This window comes from Cupressus sempervirens, chromosome 8 (assembly GCF_028749045.1).
Source record: "Cupressus sempervirens isolate cs-2001-9-10 chromosome 8, ASM2874904v1, whole genome shotgun sequence".
Lineage (NCBI taxonomy): Eukaryota > Viridiplantae > Streptophyta > Pinopsida > Cupressales > Cupressaceae > Cupressus > Cupressus sempervirens.
The window spans coordinates 234,153,215-234,170,751 of record NC_143125.1 but is presented as its reverse complement, the minus strand read 5'-3'; the positions used below and the strand labels follow the sequence as shown (position 1 = coordinate 234,170,751).

The window sequence follows — 17,537 nt, the reverse complement described above, 5'->3', positions numbered from 1 at the left end:
ACATTTCTTGGTAAACATTTTTATCAAACATTATGCATGCTTCAAATGACAATTTACAATTTTATTGTACTACTCTTCTGCTTCTAAAATACGATTGTTGTTATGCACTATTGGACCACCCTAAACATCATACTTTCTTGACAAATAATGCTATATATCATCAGAAAATTATGTTTAACCCTTTACTATACTATGCAATTTCATACAATGATAATTTTCTTAAATTACACTATCGGCTTATCCCTTGAACCTCTCATATGTACAAGTGCTAGTTTAAATAATAAAGGGGATTGCCCCTTGGTACGCTTTATTATAAATCTTTTATTTATTGAAAGAAGCATTTTATTAACAAAAAATAAACATTTTAGAAATATATGATGAAAGTCTTAGATAAACAATATCAGAAGTTTTTCTTGTCATCAAATTCATAGATTTAAAAATATATATTTTAGAAGAAACTTAATAAAATAAATTAACATTTGTATAAATGAATTTAGTTTTTAAATCTTACAATTTAACTTCTATATTAAATATAATATTAAATACATTTAAAAAATAAAATTTAAAATATATATTTTAAAAACTTTTAATTATGCGATTTTTGAATTTGAGATAATGAAATAAAAAATTATTCATTAAAAATTTTCAAAAATAAAATAAAAATTCTAACTAATATAAATTTAGTTTATCAAATACTTTTTTAATAAAAAAATCAAATTTGAAATTTGAAATATTTAATATTTTTTCTAATAAAATATATTTGTTAGTAAATTAAATATTTATCTTTATTTGCAAATCTTTTTTTCTTAAATTTTAATTAATTCTTGTACTTAATGCATTTTTAAAACCTAAATAATGATTGTGCCTAGTATTGCCTCACAGTAAACCCAGTCTCTACGTTAAACTTAATTCCACTGAAATCCCAAAAAAAAACAATAACCAGTGTTCATAGCTTGTGATACTACTTGTCTTGTCAACATCAATGAACAAGCAAAATGACAAGCTTTGCAATTCCATGATTTCTATTGAAAAAATGAAAAGTTTTGAGAAGGTGATAGATAACTTGTGACTTCTATTGGAAAAATAAAAAGAGTAAAACAATTACAAGAAAGTCTTTTGTGTCTCATTTAATTTCATGGCACTTGCATCTAATTAATTTTTTCTTCCAATATCTAACAGATAACTTGTGATTTCTATTGAAAAAATGAAAAGTTTTAAGAAGGTGATAGATAACTTGTGATTTCTATTGGAAAAATAAAAACATTAAAACAATTACAAGTAAGTCTTTTGTGTCTCATTTAATTTCATGTCAATTGTATCTAATTAGTTTCTCTTCCAATATGCAACTTCTACTTTTGACACTAGGCTAGTAGGCTAGCTTGAACACATCTCTTGTTATAATTATTTTTTCATTTAATATTTTTTTTTTTATAAATAATATTTCTATGTCTTATGATCTAACTATCTATTTATGTATTCAAAATCTATTTACCCATTTTAATTTGAAAATAAATTATTTCTAAGAGTGATATAGATAAAAACACAATTAAAAAAACAATTAATTTCTTGGTAGTTTGAAGTTGAATGATTTTAAAGGACCTAATTAAATACAAGATGAGTTGAAGAAATATCCCTCTATCCTTTCTCACTTGATCAAATTTCAGCCTAAAAACAAGATACATAAAAGTTCTTTCTTAATAAAAGAGATTGCAACCTAAAAATAAAATAGCTAAAAGTTCTTTATGACATATAAAATCTTTCATTAAAAAAAAAAAAAGACATATCAACAAAAAATATAATTACTATTCATAAAATAATATTTAAATTGAAAAATATCAAAATATATATAAAGAAAAAGAAACTTTGGCTGTTACTAAGAAGATATTCAGACTGATACTCCTCATCCCTTAGCTTAAACTATGTTTTAGATAAAAATCCTCCATTAAAAAAAGCAATCCTCCATTATAAAAACTCTGAAAAGAAATACTTTCCTAAAAACATTTGGATGCATGCGGGGGGTCATACGGCAGTACTGTCACTGTCCAATTCATTAAAAACTAATTTTCTGTCTTGCTATCCAATCAGTCAGAGGACAAATGTCCTCCATCCATTTAAATCCTAAGCATCTATGGCTTCAGACGCTCGAACCCTACATAAAGATCCCAACTTTAAAAAATAAATCAATAACAAAATCCCTATTTTACACACAGGAGTATGTAAAAAATAATTACGGCGGAATGCTCATCGATCACGTCTTCAGTCCATCGTATACTTTTACCTCGCCGAGATGTAACGCAAGCTTGCATCATGGCTGAAGTGGGACGCCCAAACAATTCGCATGGCGGGGTAACGGGCAGCACGTAATTTTGTACGAGCCACCAAACGCCGTTACCGTCGTGAGCAACCAAATTTAGAGTATTCTGCACTACGCCATCTGTACCTACCTGGTAAATTTGAAAATCATTCGCAGTATCTCTGGAAATAACCCGGTGGTATACAGCTTTCCAAGTTTCCAATTACGTAAATGCTTTGAAATGAAACAAAATATAATGTAATATAATAATAGATATATATTTTCTGGTTTATCATTGAGCAGCTTCCGAGTTATTTTGTAGTTAATCGTGGTGATTGGCGCAGACCCATTGAAGTGCCACGTCAGGATTCAGTTCAACGCACGCTGTAATGAATTTCAGAGAAAATATAAATAGTTGGTGGGGTTTGTTATTATTATTTAATATTTAATTTAGGAGTTGCGAAAGATTTCTATTAGTGGTATTTAAGCTGGAGCTAAAATTTATCGCTTTGGGCGAGTAGGTTGTGTAGTCATTTCAAGTGGGTTGTTTGGATCCGTGTAGGAAGAAGCGAGAAAGACCCAAGTGGGTGTTGCTATAGTGCTCTTTGAACTGCAATGGTGTGATATAGCTCTTCTGTATGAAGCTGGATGTAGTCGCTTTGTTGTAGGAGAGTTCCTGGTACAGTATTGGAAGAGTTCCAGGTACGGCTTTATAGTTATACTGCCGTCATGTCGAACGACCTCTGAGCCATACCTGTAGATTTATGTCTACCAATAAGCTGTCTTGCACCATGGGAAAGAAGATTGTGATGATAGGGAGTTTTTATATATTTATTTGTTTTCAATGATGTTGGCCTGCTGATGTTTCTGCCTCCCAATGTCGCAGATCTAGGTATTGCACCCCAGTACACTTGTAGCGGGTTATGGCCAGTCCTGTAGCGGCTTATGGCCTGTCAAATCCCTAATACGAGAGTTTTCTTTCTCATGTTTATGTTTTGTGCATTATAGTATTTGTGTCGAGTTAATGCCCGAGTCTTCCATTGAGTATGTTCTGTGCACTGTACTATTTATCTAGATTGAATTGCTTAGTTCTCAAATGATATTTACTCCGAGCTACTGAAATTTCCTATGATTATGTTTTGTGTATCACTGTATTTTATGCAGATCAAGTGTCTGGGTTTTCTCATAAATTTATTCTGTGCATGACTTGATTTGTAGAATGAGAGTTTCTGAGTTGTCCCACGTTGTCTTGTGAATGCCCGTACTTTACCATTCATACGTTTTGTGCGGACTGACCGGTTTTTCCCAAGTATTTGTTCTGCGCAGTCCAGTATTTCTGTGAATGAATGTCAATCTCAGAGACTTGCTGGGGATGCCTGATTGTAGTCCATCTTCGTGTCTTCCAGGTGCAGAGGGAGAATGAGTTAATTGTTAAGTGAGGAGAGCTCGCTTTTGTGATATAGGGAGAAATGGCTGGAAGAAGTGCCGAGTCATCAGCTCGGCGACTATCAAGGACACACACCACTGGTAACTTTGCAGATCCATTGGCTTTTGACAGTGAAGTAATTCCATCTTCTCTTGCTTCGATTGCGCCAATTCTGCGTGTTGCCAATGAGATCGAAACTACCAGTCCAAGGGTTGCCTATCTTTGTATGTAACATGCTCTCAGTACTCTTTCTTTCATCGTAGGCAAAATTAGGTTTTACATTCATTTGACAATTGAATGTATGCTTATTTTATTGTTCTAGGTATTCTCATGCCATGTAAAGATTTATACCATTATATAGGAGATTTTCATCATGTATCTACCTTGCTTTCTATCATTTACTTGCATTCCCTTTTTTAGGTAAAATCAAGGAATGCATGTATTCATGCGGATAACATACACTTGACTACTAAACCTATTAACAATTACGGTGCATGAGAAAATGACTGTAAACGAGCTTTAACGTTGATTGATCTGTGGAATTCAAGCCATCTTGAAAGTAGTCTTCCTCCAATGTGTACCAGTTATAGCCCCACGAGAATCTAGGAGCCCCTCCTTAAGCGTTCGTTTCCCACTCTTTTGTTGGCACATTGATGTTGAACACTACCAAGGCCTAAAAGTTGCTTACAATATTGCCAATCGCCACCATTTAAACAATTATCTTACTATGTTGTCAATTGTTGTTACCCGCTAATCATTAATGTAGACCTACTTCTGATCGTTGATTTCAACCTCAAATGTTGTCAAGAAATTTAGTGTTGTCGATTCACATGTGATAACCTAGACCATTCTGTAATCTAGTCCTTTCCACCATATAAATCACTTTAAAGTTAGTTATTCATGCTTTTAGAGCAGTATTGCTACGATCGTTTCTCATAGCTGAAATTTCTCCTGGACCAAGTTTGCTCCATTGTGGCTAACCATGACTTTGCATCAGAAGCTTCTAGCATCCTGATCTTGCAGAAGTCTTGGTAAGTACAGTAGAAGTAAACCAAAGATTAAGATCACAAAAAAAATTCTTTTGTAAGAACAGGCCATGACTGTGCATCAGAAGCTTCTAGCATCCTGATCTTGCAGAAGCCTTGGTAAGTACAGTAGAAGCAAACCAAAGATCAAGATCACAAAAAAAAATCTTTTTTAAGAACAGGTTTTAGTCTACCATTTCAGTATACTTCAAACAAAGCTTAACTGCTTCAACCCTAAATTTACGGTCTTAACTCCAGAACACAACAAATTGAATTAATACCATTTAATCACACTTGCAACTATGTAAGAGGTATGTCGCACATCTCAAGACACTCTTTTAACTGTAGAACGTTGACCAAATTGTTAGAATTCTCAAATTTACAAAGATGTTGGGTAATCGAATGCTACTTATCTTTACCAACACATTCATTTCAGACTCAATTAGCAAGATTTAGTGTTAGCAATTAGTTTCTATGGATGAAATTACCCTCTGATGCATTGCACATGAGATACAAGAAGATCACTTATCAACATATCAATTAAATTGCATTTTAAGAAAGACCTTCTCAGTGGTAATTGAGAAATTATAAAATCAACGTGAATTTTCCCTTCAGGTCAGTGTTTTTTGTGACTTTACTGAAGAATTTCTAAGAATTCACTGTTTATGAAACATCTTGGCTTTTTATTTGTCCCTTTTTCTTTCTGAGGCCAAAATCTTAAGTTATAAGTATCCAATTATCTCATCTTTATTATCTGAATGTGTTTTTCTGGAGTTTTTCTTTTGTTTTTAACTTTTTTCTCTTCACCCTGATCCATCCACCTCAATGGATAGTCCTTGATCTGGCAATCCACAGTTCACCATACATAGCACACGTAGATGATATGTAGATAATAAAAAGGTATTGGATCATCATATTATCAAACCAAAGTTGCCGGAAACTCCTCTGTCCCTCCTTGGGAATGCATATCCACGTATCTAATTTGGAAATGTATCCAATACTGCTTGGATCCTCATTGAATATTGTACCCATGTCTGCCTAAAAAAACTTGATTTTCCAACTGTGCCAAATACTACATAATTTGATTTCAAAAAGATTAAGTGTAAATCTTCCCAATGTTAATTTAAAAAACTCTATTAATACAATTGTTAAAAAAAAAGAGGCTAGAGCCTACAAAACAATGGTAAATTGTGAGCCTCTTATATGAGAGGTCTTGGGGTTGAGTCTAATCGAGCATAATAAACTAAGTTGCTGGTTCGGATCACATTCCACAATGACAAACTAAGAGAATGACATACCTGACATCTGCTATGGCAAGATTGATTAGTTTGCTTGACTAGAAAATAATAAATTAAATAGATTTAAACTTCATCCAATCATTTCTCTAGGGTATGCAGGTTGGTTCCCCACCTTCTGTAATAAATACACTGCATATTTTTTTTAACTCAACTCCCCATCTACTGGACACGTTTTGCTAAACGACTTCCAAAGCAAATTTTTTATCTCCAAGACCTTTGTGCATTATTGATATACTAACACAAAACGTATCTTAAATAGACATTTTTTGTTTACTCTGCAAGTTTACACTGAACTCAGCTTACAACTTCTCATTTGATATTGTCCTATTCAAGGTTTGCCACAAAGACTAATTACTTTCTGGTTAACATGTCAGTCAACATCATCTGACCCTGAGTGGGGAAGTCAATATTCTCAATAATTTATTTTTTCATGCAATCTTCCATAGAGTTAATCCAAGCTGACTATGCAACATTTAACTATACTAAAGTGATACAATTTTTTTTCTAATGGAGAATAGCATTTTGTCATGCCTTCTTTCTTGACTTAAGTATGTGGGAGATGACTAGCCTATTATTTTATTTCCCGTTGGCTAAAGGGGTAAGGTGAGGAAAATAATATTCTAATTTAAGTTGTCCTATTAACCTTATGTAATGCTTATAAAATTTCAACTTATGCTTTATTATTACAAAGGGACTACTATAGAAGAAGTGTTATGAGAGAAGGTGGACAACATACTATAATATTGAAAAGGTATTTTGTAGTCACTTTTAGAATAAAATTGGAAATTATTCTGAAATTAAAAAGAGGGTTATAAAAGGAGAGGCTAGGCATTGGAGAAAAAAGGGGAGAAAGTATCATCCTTCTAATGAATTAAAGACCTCTTGAGCTGACTCAAACGCATGTTCATCTTCTTCCTTGAGGATAAGAATCCTTAGATATCTGAGTTGGAGGACAAAAACTCCCTTATTTGTTTTAAGTGATTCTATTTAGGGATCTTTGTGGTATTGGAGGTTGCAGAAGGATTTCTGATTTTCAGTTGTGGACTGTATTGCATGTGCCTGTATACTGGACACCTGAAAATAAGGCATTAGTATTTACTACAAATCTTGTAGATATCTGTTCCAATTGGAAACAAAGAAGATTCTTTTTCAGTTAAAGCTGTTCCAAGTTGCGTAATGCTAATTTGGCTGTTCAGCTATTATAAAAAAATGATATTAAATTTGAATCATCCAACTATTAGAAGAATGGAGTTGTAATCGTGTTGTTAAGTTGATACAACACTTGTTTTCTTTAGATGCAACATAGGATAGATGTATAGGAAAGATAAGTTTTTGTTTGTTTACTGTTAGTGTTGATTCTCTGGATTGCGTGTAACTGTTAATGAATGTGTTTGTTAACAGGTCGGTTCTATGCATTTGAAAAGGCTCATAAACTGGATCCTACATCTAGTGGTCGTGGTGTTCGTCAATTCAAAACAGCTTTGCTACAACGGCTTGAAAGGGTACAGAAAACTACTTTGTATTATTGAAAAGCATAATCAAATTTTGCTGCATATGCTCATCCTGATTGCCCTCTTTCTTACTCTTAAGCTGAATGCATGAGGAAAAATTTGTATCTTTTGAATTAACTATAAAACAATTCACATAATTTATAAAATTTCTGGTTGTTTTAACAAATCTGTGTAAATCAAAATTAGAAGTGAGGTAAATGTTTTTTGGCACCACAAACTTCAACTACTAAACACCTTGTTAAAAACACCATTAACCATTGTAATTACATTTCCCTGAAGTTTACAGTTGAGAATGATAACATAAATATGGATGTAAGACTTAGATGAATGTTGCCATTAGCAATGAGCTAAATAATTGCTGTGCATTCTTATAAATTGGTTTCAAACCTTTTCTCTTTTGGAATTGGTTTTCCTTGTTTTCTAAGATGCCTTTTAGGTCTGACCCCAATTTCATTCCAGGACCATGTGTTTATGATGTTTATTGAACTTAATCCGTTTTTTCGGAAGGCAACAGATACGGTTGATCCTATGTTCTCACATACTAGTTTGATATCTTATTGATTTAATCTCATCAATTTTTCCTATGTTTCTTGGATATAGGGATTTTCCTGGTCATTCCTTGCCCTCATCAATGGTGTTGATATTCAAGACTGAGTGCTTGTTCCTCTTTGACTTCATCGTCTATCTGATTAATATTTTTGCCCTAGCTTTTTGGATTTGGTAAATTGTGGTCCCTAAAGTGGATGCCATCATTCATCTTTTGGTGCACACCCTTCTATCCTCAGATTGTGTAGTATGCTTAGCCACTGCTGAGATCAAATTTGAGTAGAAATATGCTAAACGAATATTTCTTTCTTTAGATATTGGCAACAGGATTTATTTTAATACCCTTGGAACAATTTGTCTCACATCTTCATTTATTGAAGGCCCCACAAGATAATCTTATTTTCTTCAATTCTTTAGCGTCAAGGGGATTTTTTTGGTGAGGCAACTTATCAGCTCTTATAAAGAAGCATGAAAAAGTGAATTTAATGTTTTCATGGATGTGTAGGTTATCTCATCTTTCAGGTTTCTAAGAATGCATGGGGAAAAAACCTACAAATTCCTCAAAAAAAACAATGTAGCTCTTAGTAGGAATTGTTTACCGTACAGGGTAAAAGGATACTTAACGCATGTAGTATAGCAAGATATAACACAAAACAAATACTTTATTCATTTATGCAATATGCTCATTACAATGATTCCGATGATTACAATGATCATGGTGATGCTCCAAAGTCCGTTCCGGACGGTGTACATATACTTTCCCGAAGGGGTGATTCAACCGTCATGCGCCTGTTCACATACTATTCTACCCGTTAGCTACAATATAGAATTTACCGACAACATCATCCTCCCCAAAAAGTAGTCTCTGGACGACAATTACAAAATATCCGAGACAAATTAACAAAATGGAATACATTAATTGACTAACTATAACAAGATACATCTGTAACCTCCGTCAACACAATACTGTCACCTTAGCCAATCTGACCTTGATAGCCACCCATGCCGCCTTCTCTACTTCTAACGCCAGGGTACACTGAGCCAAGTGTCGCTCTACTGCCTCCAACTAGATGGTCAGCTCCTCTTGAGCTCTCTATGCATCCACCAAGACAACCTCAAGTCCAACACCTACTCTGAGTGCCTCAAAGTGTATCACCCCTCTTAAAAGGCTTGCTCCAATGCCCTCTCCACCTTTGGTATACAAACACTCCATGCTTGCAGTAGCTCTAGGTCTCATCAATTGGTCACACTTCTCACGATTGATAGCTGAACTGACTAGGGGTCTAGGGGGCAACGCCCCCAGGGGGGTCAAGGGGCAGTGCCCTTGCGGGGTCCTTGGGCTTTGCCCCAAGCGCGATCCCTGTTGCGATATAGGGTGGGGTCGAGGGGCAGTGCCCCCCCCCACCAAGACCAAATTAGCACCCGCAAACCCACACAAAAGTCCTTGGAACACACCATTTTTGTGATATTCTTCCTATCCCATACTCTTTTTGCCAACCGCTTATGTTTTCTTCCCTACCTATTTTTGTCTTTCCCTTCGGCATCATACATTATTCATTGTGAACTGTTTTGATTTGTTGTCTTTTTTTTAAAGAACCTCTCTTATCACCCTTCTTCTGTGTCTATATGGTGGTCATCTTACAATGTTTCAAATGTTCCCTTTTCTGTGTGAGCTGTACGACAGTCCTTCCAGTCTGTATTGTAGTCCTTCCTTCCAGTCCATACAGTAGTTCTCCCAGTCCGTACAGTATTTTAGGGTGCCAGCCGTACGATTTATACTCATTTTCTGGTCGTATGGTGGATCATTTGTGATCTCCAATTGCCCCATACAAGTCCGTACGGTCCACTAAATTCCCTTTGTGCTCCTTAAGTCCGTACGGCCCATATTTTTGTGTTCCATTTGTCTGTACGGCCGTACGACTATATTTATACCTCACACTTCTTTAATGAGATTCACCAGCCAATAATGGTCAGACTTCTTCTACCAGTTCCACATGACCAGATGTGGGTAGTGGTTGTGGAGTGTTTCAGATGTCTGCTGTCTTCTCCTGTGAATATCATAGACTCCTAAACATTTTTCCAGCAGGATTAGAAGCATCTGTAATGATAATTTATTGAAAATGAAGTATTTACAAAGGAGATGAAACCTCTTTGAATAGGCTATTACAGGAAGATCTTTTCATGGTAGAAAATATTTAGAAGAATAGTCAGAATAGAAAGTTACTGAACTAACTAACTGACACACACAAAAAACAAAGTTGCTAACTCAACTAAACAACTTCGAAGACTTAAATGACCATTATAAGTTAAATGACACAAAATTTTATTAATTAACTACCCTATAGAAGACTTGACAGAATCTGCAAGTCTTTTGGTCATGAATGCCAACTCCTTTCCAGAATGTTTGAACTTTTGTGATATGAGCTTGCCTTTTGAGACCCTTCCTGGTTGGACTTCTGATTGGCCAACCGTTTTCTGCAGAACTGCTGTATACAATCAAGTTTGCCACAAAAGTGATATCCAATATTCTTCTTCAAAACTCTCATCAGGTTTGTTGAGTCCTTTCTGCTGAGTGGACTTGCCTTTGCCTTTGTTCTTGGCATGAAACACCTATTCCACACTTGCCATGTTGCTGCTGCTACCAAACTATTGTTTCCACTTGGCTTGCTGTAGGAGCTTATTGCACAACTCATCACTTCAGGTCAACGTGGATGTAATGTTGAGAAGATTAAGTGCTCATAGGATGGTGGTAAGCTTTTCAGTGTAATGACCACCATATCCTCTTCTTCCATCTTGTGACCAATAGTGTCTCTCTAATTTCGTTGTAGGGCGAGTAGGGTTACCTTGGGCTAGAACAATTTGGTCTGGACACTGGCACTAAAAAATAGAGAGCATGTGCTATTTTCATGTCTTGCAGTTCTCGCTGTTAAAAGTGTTGATTGGTTTCCAATGATGTTGGTCAACAATGCCATCCGTCTTATTGTCGAATGCCACGTAAAACGAGGTGAACTGTAAAAACTACAATGCTGATTTTAATGTCAAAAATGAAAATAAGCTTCAATGAGGAGCCAGTACAAATTTTGAGATAACTAATTTCTGGTTGGACTTCTGATCGGCCAACTGTTTTATGCAGAACTGCTGTATACAATCAAGTTTGCCACAAAAATGACATCCGATATTCTTCTTCAAAACTCTTATCAGGTTTGTTGAGTCCTTTCTGCTGAGTGGACTTGCCTTTGCCTTTGTCCATGGCATGAAACGCCTATTCCATACTTGCCATGTTGCTGCTGCTACCAAACTATTCAAACTTAAGGTCAACGTGGATTTAATGTTGAGAGTTTCAATTAAGTGCTCATACGATGGTGGTAAGCTTTTCAGTGTAATGACCACCATATCCTCTTCTTCCATCTTGTGACCAATAGTGTCTCTCTGATTGCAAATGTCCTTTATCTTCACAAGATGCTTTTGCAAAGACATCTTATCGCCCATCATGATTGGAAACATCATACTCTTCAAAAATAATGCTTTTCCCTTGTTTGATGTTTCATGGAGACTCTTCATGTGCTTCCAAATATCTGTAGTAGCCTTGCTAGTCGAGACTTCTGGAAGCATACAGTCGATGGATAATAATTTGAGCAACATAACTGCTTCATGGTTATGCTCATCAAACTTATCTTCGTTTTCGCTTGTGTTGTAGGGTGAGTAGGGTTATCTTGGGCTAGAACAATTTGGTCTGGACACCGGTACTAAAAAATAGAGAGCACGTGCTATTTCCATGTCTTGCAATTCTTGCTGTTAAAGTGTTGATTGGTGGTTTTCAATGATGTTGGTCAACAATACCATCTATCTTATTGTCAAATGTCACGTAAAATGAGGTGAACTATAAAAATTTCAATGCTGGTTTTTACGTCAAAAATGAAAACAAGCTTCAATGAGGAGCTAGCACAAATTTTGAGATAACTACACTTTACCAGTGCAATGTCCCTGCTACTAGGGTTAAGCAAAAACCTGCAAAATTATAGTTAGAATCATATTAATAACAAATCTCACTACACCATTCTACCCTCTATCTTAACCCTAACCTTAAAGACATCTCTAGATTGGATTTCACAACCCTTTAGTTATTTGATCGTCTTCTCTAGAGTGCATCCCTTAAGGTTCTTCTTGGACGGAACATCCTCTATCCAAAGCCAATCAAATATGCATATATTGACATCATCAGAATATTCTAGCCATTATCTATTTCTCATCTAGGCATTGATACATGGTTACTAATCTCTCGCACTGGCATGATAGCCATTCATATGAGGATCTAACTTCTTGCACTAGCACTATGAGATTCCATTTATCACCCGTTTAGCCATTCATACAATATTTTACTAATCTCTCGCACTGGAATGATAGCCATTCATATGAGGGTTGCACTAACCTCTTGCATTGACACTATGAGATTCCCTCTATTACTCATCATAGGGGGTTGTACTAATCTCTCGCATTGGTACGATAGCCATTCATACGAGGATTGTTCTAACCTCTCACATTGGCACTATGAGATTCCATCTAGTCATTCATATAGAGATGACCACAAGCTCTACATTGGCACGTAGCCATTCATATAGAGATAAGCATGAACTTTACATTGACTCTATGGAAGTTGATTAATTATTTCCCCATACTAAATTATTGATTTATTATAACATACATCAATTAGCTCTATATGTCTAAATAACATAATGTCATTCTTATCGAATTAATGTATGTTTATATATTATTTATTTATAAATTTCTGCATATATTGTTCATACTACATATATGGTATATGGTATGAAAATAATTGATTTGTAACATTGAAATAAATTATAAAATGTATCATACCTGCAATTCTTAAGGGTTAGGTCCATCTTATCCTTGTTGGCGTTTGTACCCGCAAGCAGTCTTTTCTTATTGCACCTAAGTGTGTAAGTTCCCCCTCTTTGTCTTATTGTAAGGGCTTGATTAACAACGTTTGAATGCGATTTATCCTCATTACTTCAAAGGATCTAATATGCCTCCTTTTTGTCGGTCACTATGTTTCTAACATTTAAACTTGGTACCCCTCAATATTATGTATGGTCTGGACTCTGCATCATGTCACCGATACATGGTGGATGACTGGCCCAAGCTTGTTTATGTTATTCTTTTTGTTTTTTAATAATATACACTTTCTGCCATTTTATTCCATGCATAACTTTTTGATCCTATTTGGTATCGCTCAACTTATGTTTGTTTTTATATGTCTCTTCCCTATTCCATTTGCTGCGTGGATGACATCAGATATATATGTGTCAAAAGGTTCAAGCCCGTTAAAAAGGCATTAATATAAATTATTTTGTTTAATGTAGTAAGTGAATACTATTAATGTGAATATATTATTATTTGGTTAATGTATTTACTAGAATGTAGTTAACTATTTATAAATTGATATTTATTTATTAATAGCGATTAGCTATCTAATCTATTTATCTAATTATTCCATATTAGTTATTTACTTTAATTGATCTCTAATATAAACATTGATTTATTTATATCAACTTGGTAAAGTGTAATTTATCTTAGAGAATTATTTATTTTATTATTATTCAATAATCTTATTTTATCTATCTAACGATCAACTAGCTGTACATATATATTCCTTTAATTGGTTAATGATTTAGTATTAGATTCATTATTGGGGGAATATTACAAGCAGGAACCCAAAGGTGATAGGTGATATGCTTTGAAAATGCTCTTGCATTTATCACAAAAATCAATAAAAAAACAATATCCATGATTTTGTCATAAATAATAAATTTTTTTTCTGCAAACAAATACTATCATAAACCTTGGTTAGTGAATATTACTGGAATTTCTTTTTAAAAGATTTGTGAAAACAATGAAAACTCTGAAGTCCTTTGTGAGCATTCACTCTAGCTCGTAGAAAGTAAAAACCCAACTATTGTTTTGGTAAAAAATTGTCATAACAAAGTCCTTGAAACCTCAGCTCACAGCTGAGAGCAGATTGAAAAAAATTCGCAGCGTTTTTTAAAACCCTAACTGTGGGTCTTAGAAGAATTCCAACTACTTCAAAACTCAGAGAAAAATCATTGTGCTAATCTTGATAGGTGCAGAATAAAACGTGCGTGATTTGCTGCAGGTCGCATGTATGAAACACAGGTTGTAGAGCTGCTGCGAGCTCGAATTAGTCCTTTGCTACTCCTTTCCATGAAAGCAATGCACAAACTCAGAAACAAAGTAAGACATGTGGGCCTAAAAAAAAATTGGTAGAAACACAGGGTTTAGAAATTGCATTTTTTCAAAAAAAGTTGATCAAACCTGTGGGCTTCACATTCTTATGTAGGTGACCTGAAAATGATTTTGAGGATTTGACAGTAGAAGCTTTGTGTTTCAGATGGCCAAGCAGAGAAAAATGCCAATCCTGGTTGCAATTTTTATTTTTTCTTCATATGTTTGAAAAACCCTTGTATCAACCTTTGAAAAAAGCAAAAAATAAATCTACTATTTCTGCTCAGAAATTTAGCAAAAAATCCTAGGAATTTTGTAGATTTGAAACCCACGATTTTTTTCATAAAAAATCAATTCAGAAAAACTTCTGGAAAGTAAAGTTCTACGTAAATACCCACAAAATCAAAAAAATCGGCAAACAATTCTAACCTGCTCTGATACCACAAAATGATAATTGATTGATTAAAAATAAGGTAATCACAAAGCAGACAAAAGCTCATTAATTAAGCTATTATGGGAAGATCTTTCCATAATGGAAACGATCGAGAAGAACAGTCAAAATATAAAGTTACTAAACTAATTAGTTGACACAAAAATTAACTAAACTAGATAACTTAAAAGAATACAATATTATTTTAGTAGCACCATGCTGGAAATCCCACAATTTAGTAGAAATGCTTCATTGTGATAAGTTCCTTGGAAAGGGACTTGGAAGCCTTGCGCTCAACTCGGCAAACCTCATTCAATTTGGTGGGAAATTGCATGATGATCATTCTTGATTTGTCTACTGTCTCTTTAAGAATATACAACTTCTAATGAGGAGAGTCTTTGTAAACCTTGCCAAAAGTTGCTTTCGATTGGGATTATAGGAACATGCAATTATTCTTAAAAATGAAAGGATGGTCCTTAATGATGGTTACATCCCCCAAAAGTGGTCTAATCTTGTTGCCCTCCATTTTTTTTTGACATTGAGATAGATGGATTTGAGGGTCTCAATAGTTAGTTGAAGTATATTGAGGCCATGAAATTTTTGCATGGGAATGTTAGGCATGGATGCCATTTGGGTTGTTAGGATTCTTTGAGTACGATACCACTTGGGGGGTGGGGTGGTTGTATATCAATTTCAACTTATTTTAACTAGGCTTGTAACAAAACTCTTGTAAAGAAAAACACTGATACATATGTGTGTGTTCAAGCAGAACAAATGAACAACTAGGAACATGGATACTATTTTTCATACACGAGGCATTTAAAAGTTGTATAAAAGTATTGATCATACAAGAGCAGAGGTAAAACTGAATGCCATAACATAGACAAGTAAATCATAGAGACCAAAGAACACATTGACTCATGACACAATATTTCATGAGTGGAAATCCCCCTAGGGAATAAAACCACTCAAAATAACTTCATTGGCTTATTGTAACATTCACCTTTCTTGGGTCTTAACTAACAACTAGCATATCAAAGAAATACAGTTATTACCACATATTCATAGGAAGATAGTTATATCAGTTATGTTCATGTGAATGAGATTAATGGTTACAATCAGTTAAACGGAAAAAAATCATAACTTAACAATTGAAGACATCATTAATGAATTTAATACGGAATTTAAAATCTACAAATAGGATTCAACACCGAAATCCATCTAGGGATGCTTTTGCAAAACCCATGTTAATCCATAAATACCACTTAGGAACAATTAGCTGTACCACTTTATCATTTAAGGCATCACACACCACTGTATCAATTAGGGCATCAATTGCCATTGTATCATTTAAGACATCACATACCACTATATCAATTAGGGCATCAATTACCGTTGTATCATCTCTTCTCCTTCCATTGCTCACTATGGCAATAACATTCAGTTAGGAAAATATGCTCATATTCATTATTCAAATAAATGGAAGACTGAAATAACAGTCCATCAGATAAACCTATCTCTTGCATATAGATATATTCCATGTCCAGTTGGAAGATCAACTAATCTAACTGGTTGCCAATTGCATTGATGATAAGAGTTGCTTTCATTTAAGGAAATAACTGAAACGATGATATAAATCAATCCATCTTATCTTCTACTTGAATAAATATCATAAAAGCAAATTACTTGTTACCAATAAATGTTTGAATGCTTAACTTATCTTTGTTTGATACATGTCCTGACATCTTGTGGAGAGGGGAAACATTCTCAGGGGCTTAACCTTCCAACCACAGACCTTAAACTTATCCCCACACTTTCTCTAACTAGAAAGGCCCTCTCTACCCAGAATACACATGAAACACCTTGTCCAGCCATTGAGCATCTTGGTACTTAATTCCACCACTCGACTTGACAACAGAGTATATGAATTAGACAACATGAGCTATTAAATGGTTCTTTAAAAGTAATAAAATTATTAAATAAAATCGGATTCTGGTTTCTAGTTCGTGCAGAACTTTCTCTCACCTTGAAATTAGGCAGGACACTAGCATCAATAGTACCTTTTTTCAAGCAGTTTATAATGTGTAAATAAGAAGATTTCTGAAGGTTGACAAAACTTTGTCTGGACTGATTAAAATGATATTTGTAGAGCTAAAAGGACACCATGATAGCACCAACTGGATACTGTGACAATGGCTTCAATTTTTTTGAGATAATATTCATATTTTTCCTGCCTAACTGAATACATATTTCTTTATTTCAAATCTATAAACTTGAAATATTAGTGAAAGGTTAAAATAAATTTTGAAGTGGTAATTTTGACTATTTGATTTGGTCAATCTGGTGGGTGCAAAATGAATGGGTCAAGTTCCATCTTGCGGATGCAAAATGAACGGGTCAAGTTCATGAAGTTATTTTATCTACTTAATGTTGAAAATTTGTTATATTTATAATTTTTCTATTTGGCATTGAATGTGGATACGCATTTCTTAAATAAAATGTCACTGTTCCAGGATGCGGATCCTACATTGCAAGCAAGACAGAAGAAAAGTGATGCTAGAGAAATGCAGAGTTTTTATCGACAATATTATGAAAAATATGTCAAGGCTATTGATTCAGCTGCTGATCAAGCTGATCGGTAAGTCTTGAATTGATTGGAGGAGCTGCAACATGTTTATTTTCGTGGCCAAAACAAATAAACACTTCAATTCAGCAGTCATTACCCGAGTTAGACTTAATGCATTTTT

General features: G+C 34.4%; 1 protein-coding gene across 8 annotated transcripts in view; it reads left to right on the top strand.

Moving 5' to 3' along the window:
- The first annotated feature begins 2,182 nt into the window (after nucleotides 1–2,182).
- LOC149542351 (callose synthase 3-like) overlaps nucleotides 2,183–17,537 on the top strand; it is a 167,556-nt gene continuing 152,201 nt past the window's right edge. Inside the window, exons 1-6 of one of the 8 annotated variants that reach the window (XM_089797319.1) lie at nucleotides 2,183–2,447; nucleotides 2,638–2,711; nucleotides 2,856–2,995; nucleotides 3,700–3,943; nucleotides 7,444–7,544; nucleotides 17,304–17,428. In XM_089797319.1, the coding sequence (XP_089653445.1) occupies nucleotides 3,763–3,943; nucleotides 7,444–7,544; nucleotides 17,304–17,428 (407 nt within the window). In that variant the 5' untranslated portion in view covers nucleotides 2,183–2,447; nucleotides 2,638–2,711; nucleotides 2,856–2,995; nucleotides 3,700–3,762. Of the gene's footprint in view, nucleotides 2,493–2,620; nucleotides 2,712–2,804; nucleotides 2,996–3,699; nucleotides 3,944–7,443; nucleotides 7,545–17,303; nucleotides 17,429–17,537 lie in introns of those variants that run through there. The other 7 variants (XM_089797318.1, XM_089797320.1, XM_089797322.1 and 4 more) reach the window with 7 other exon arrangements.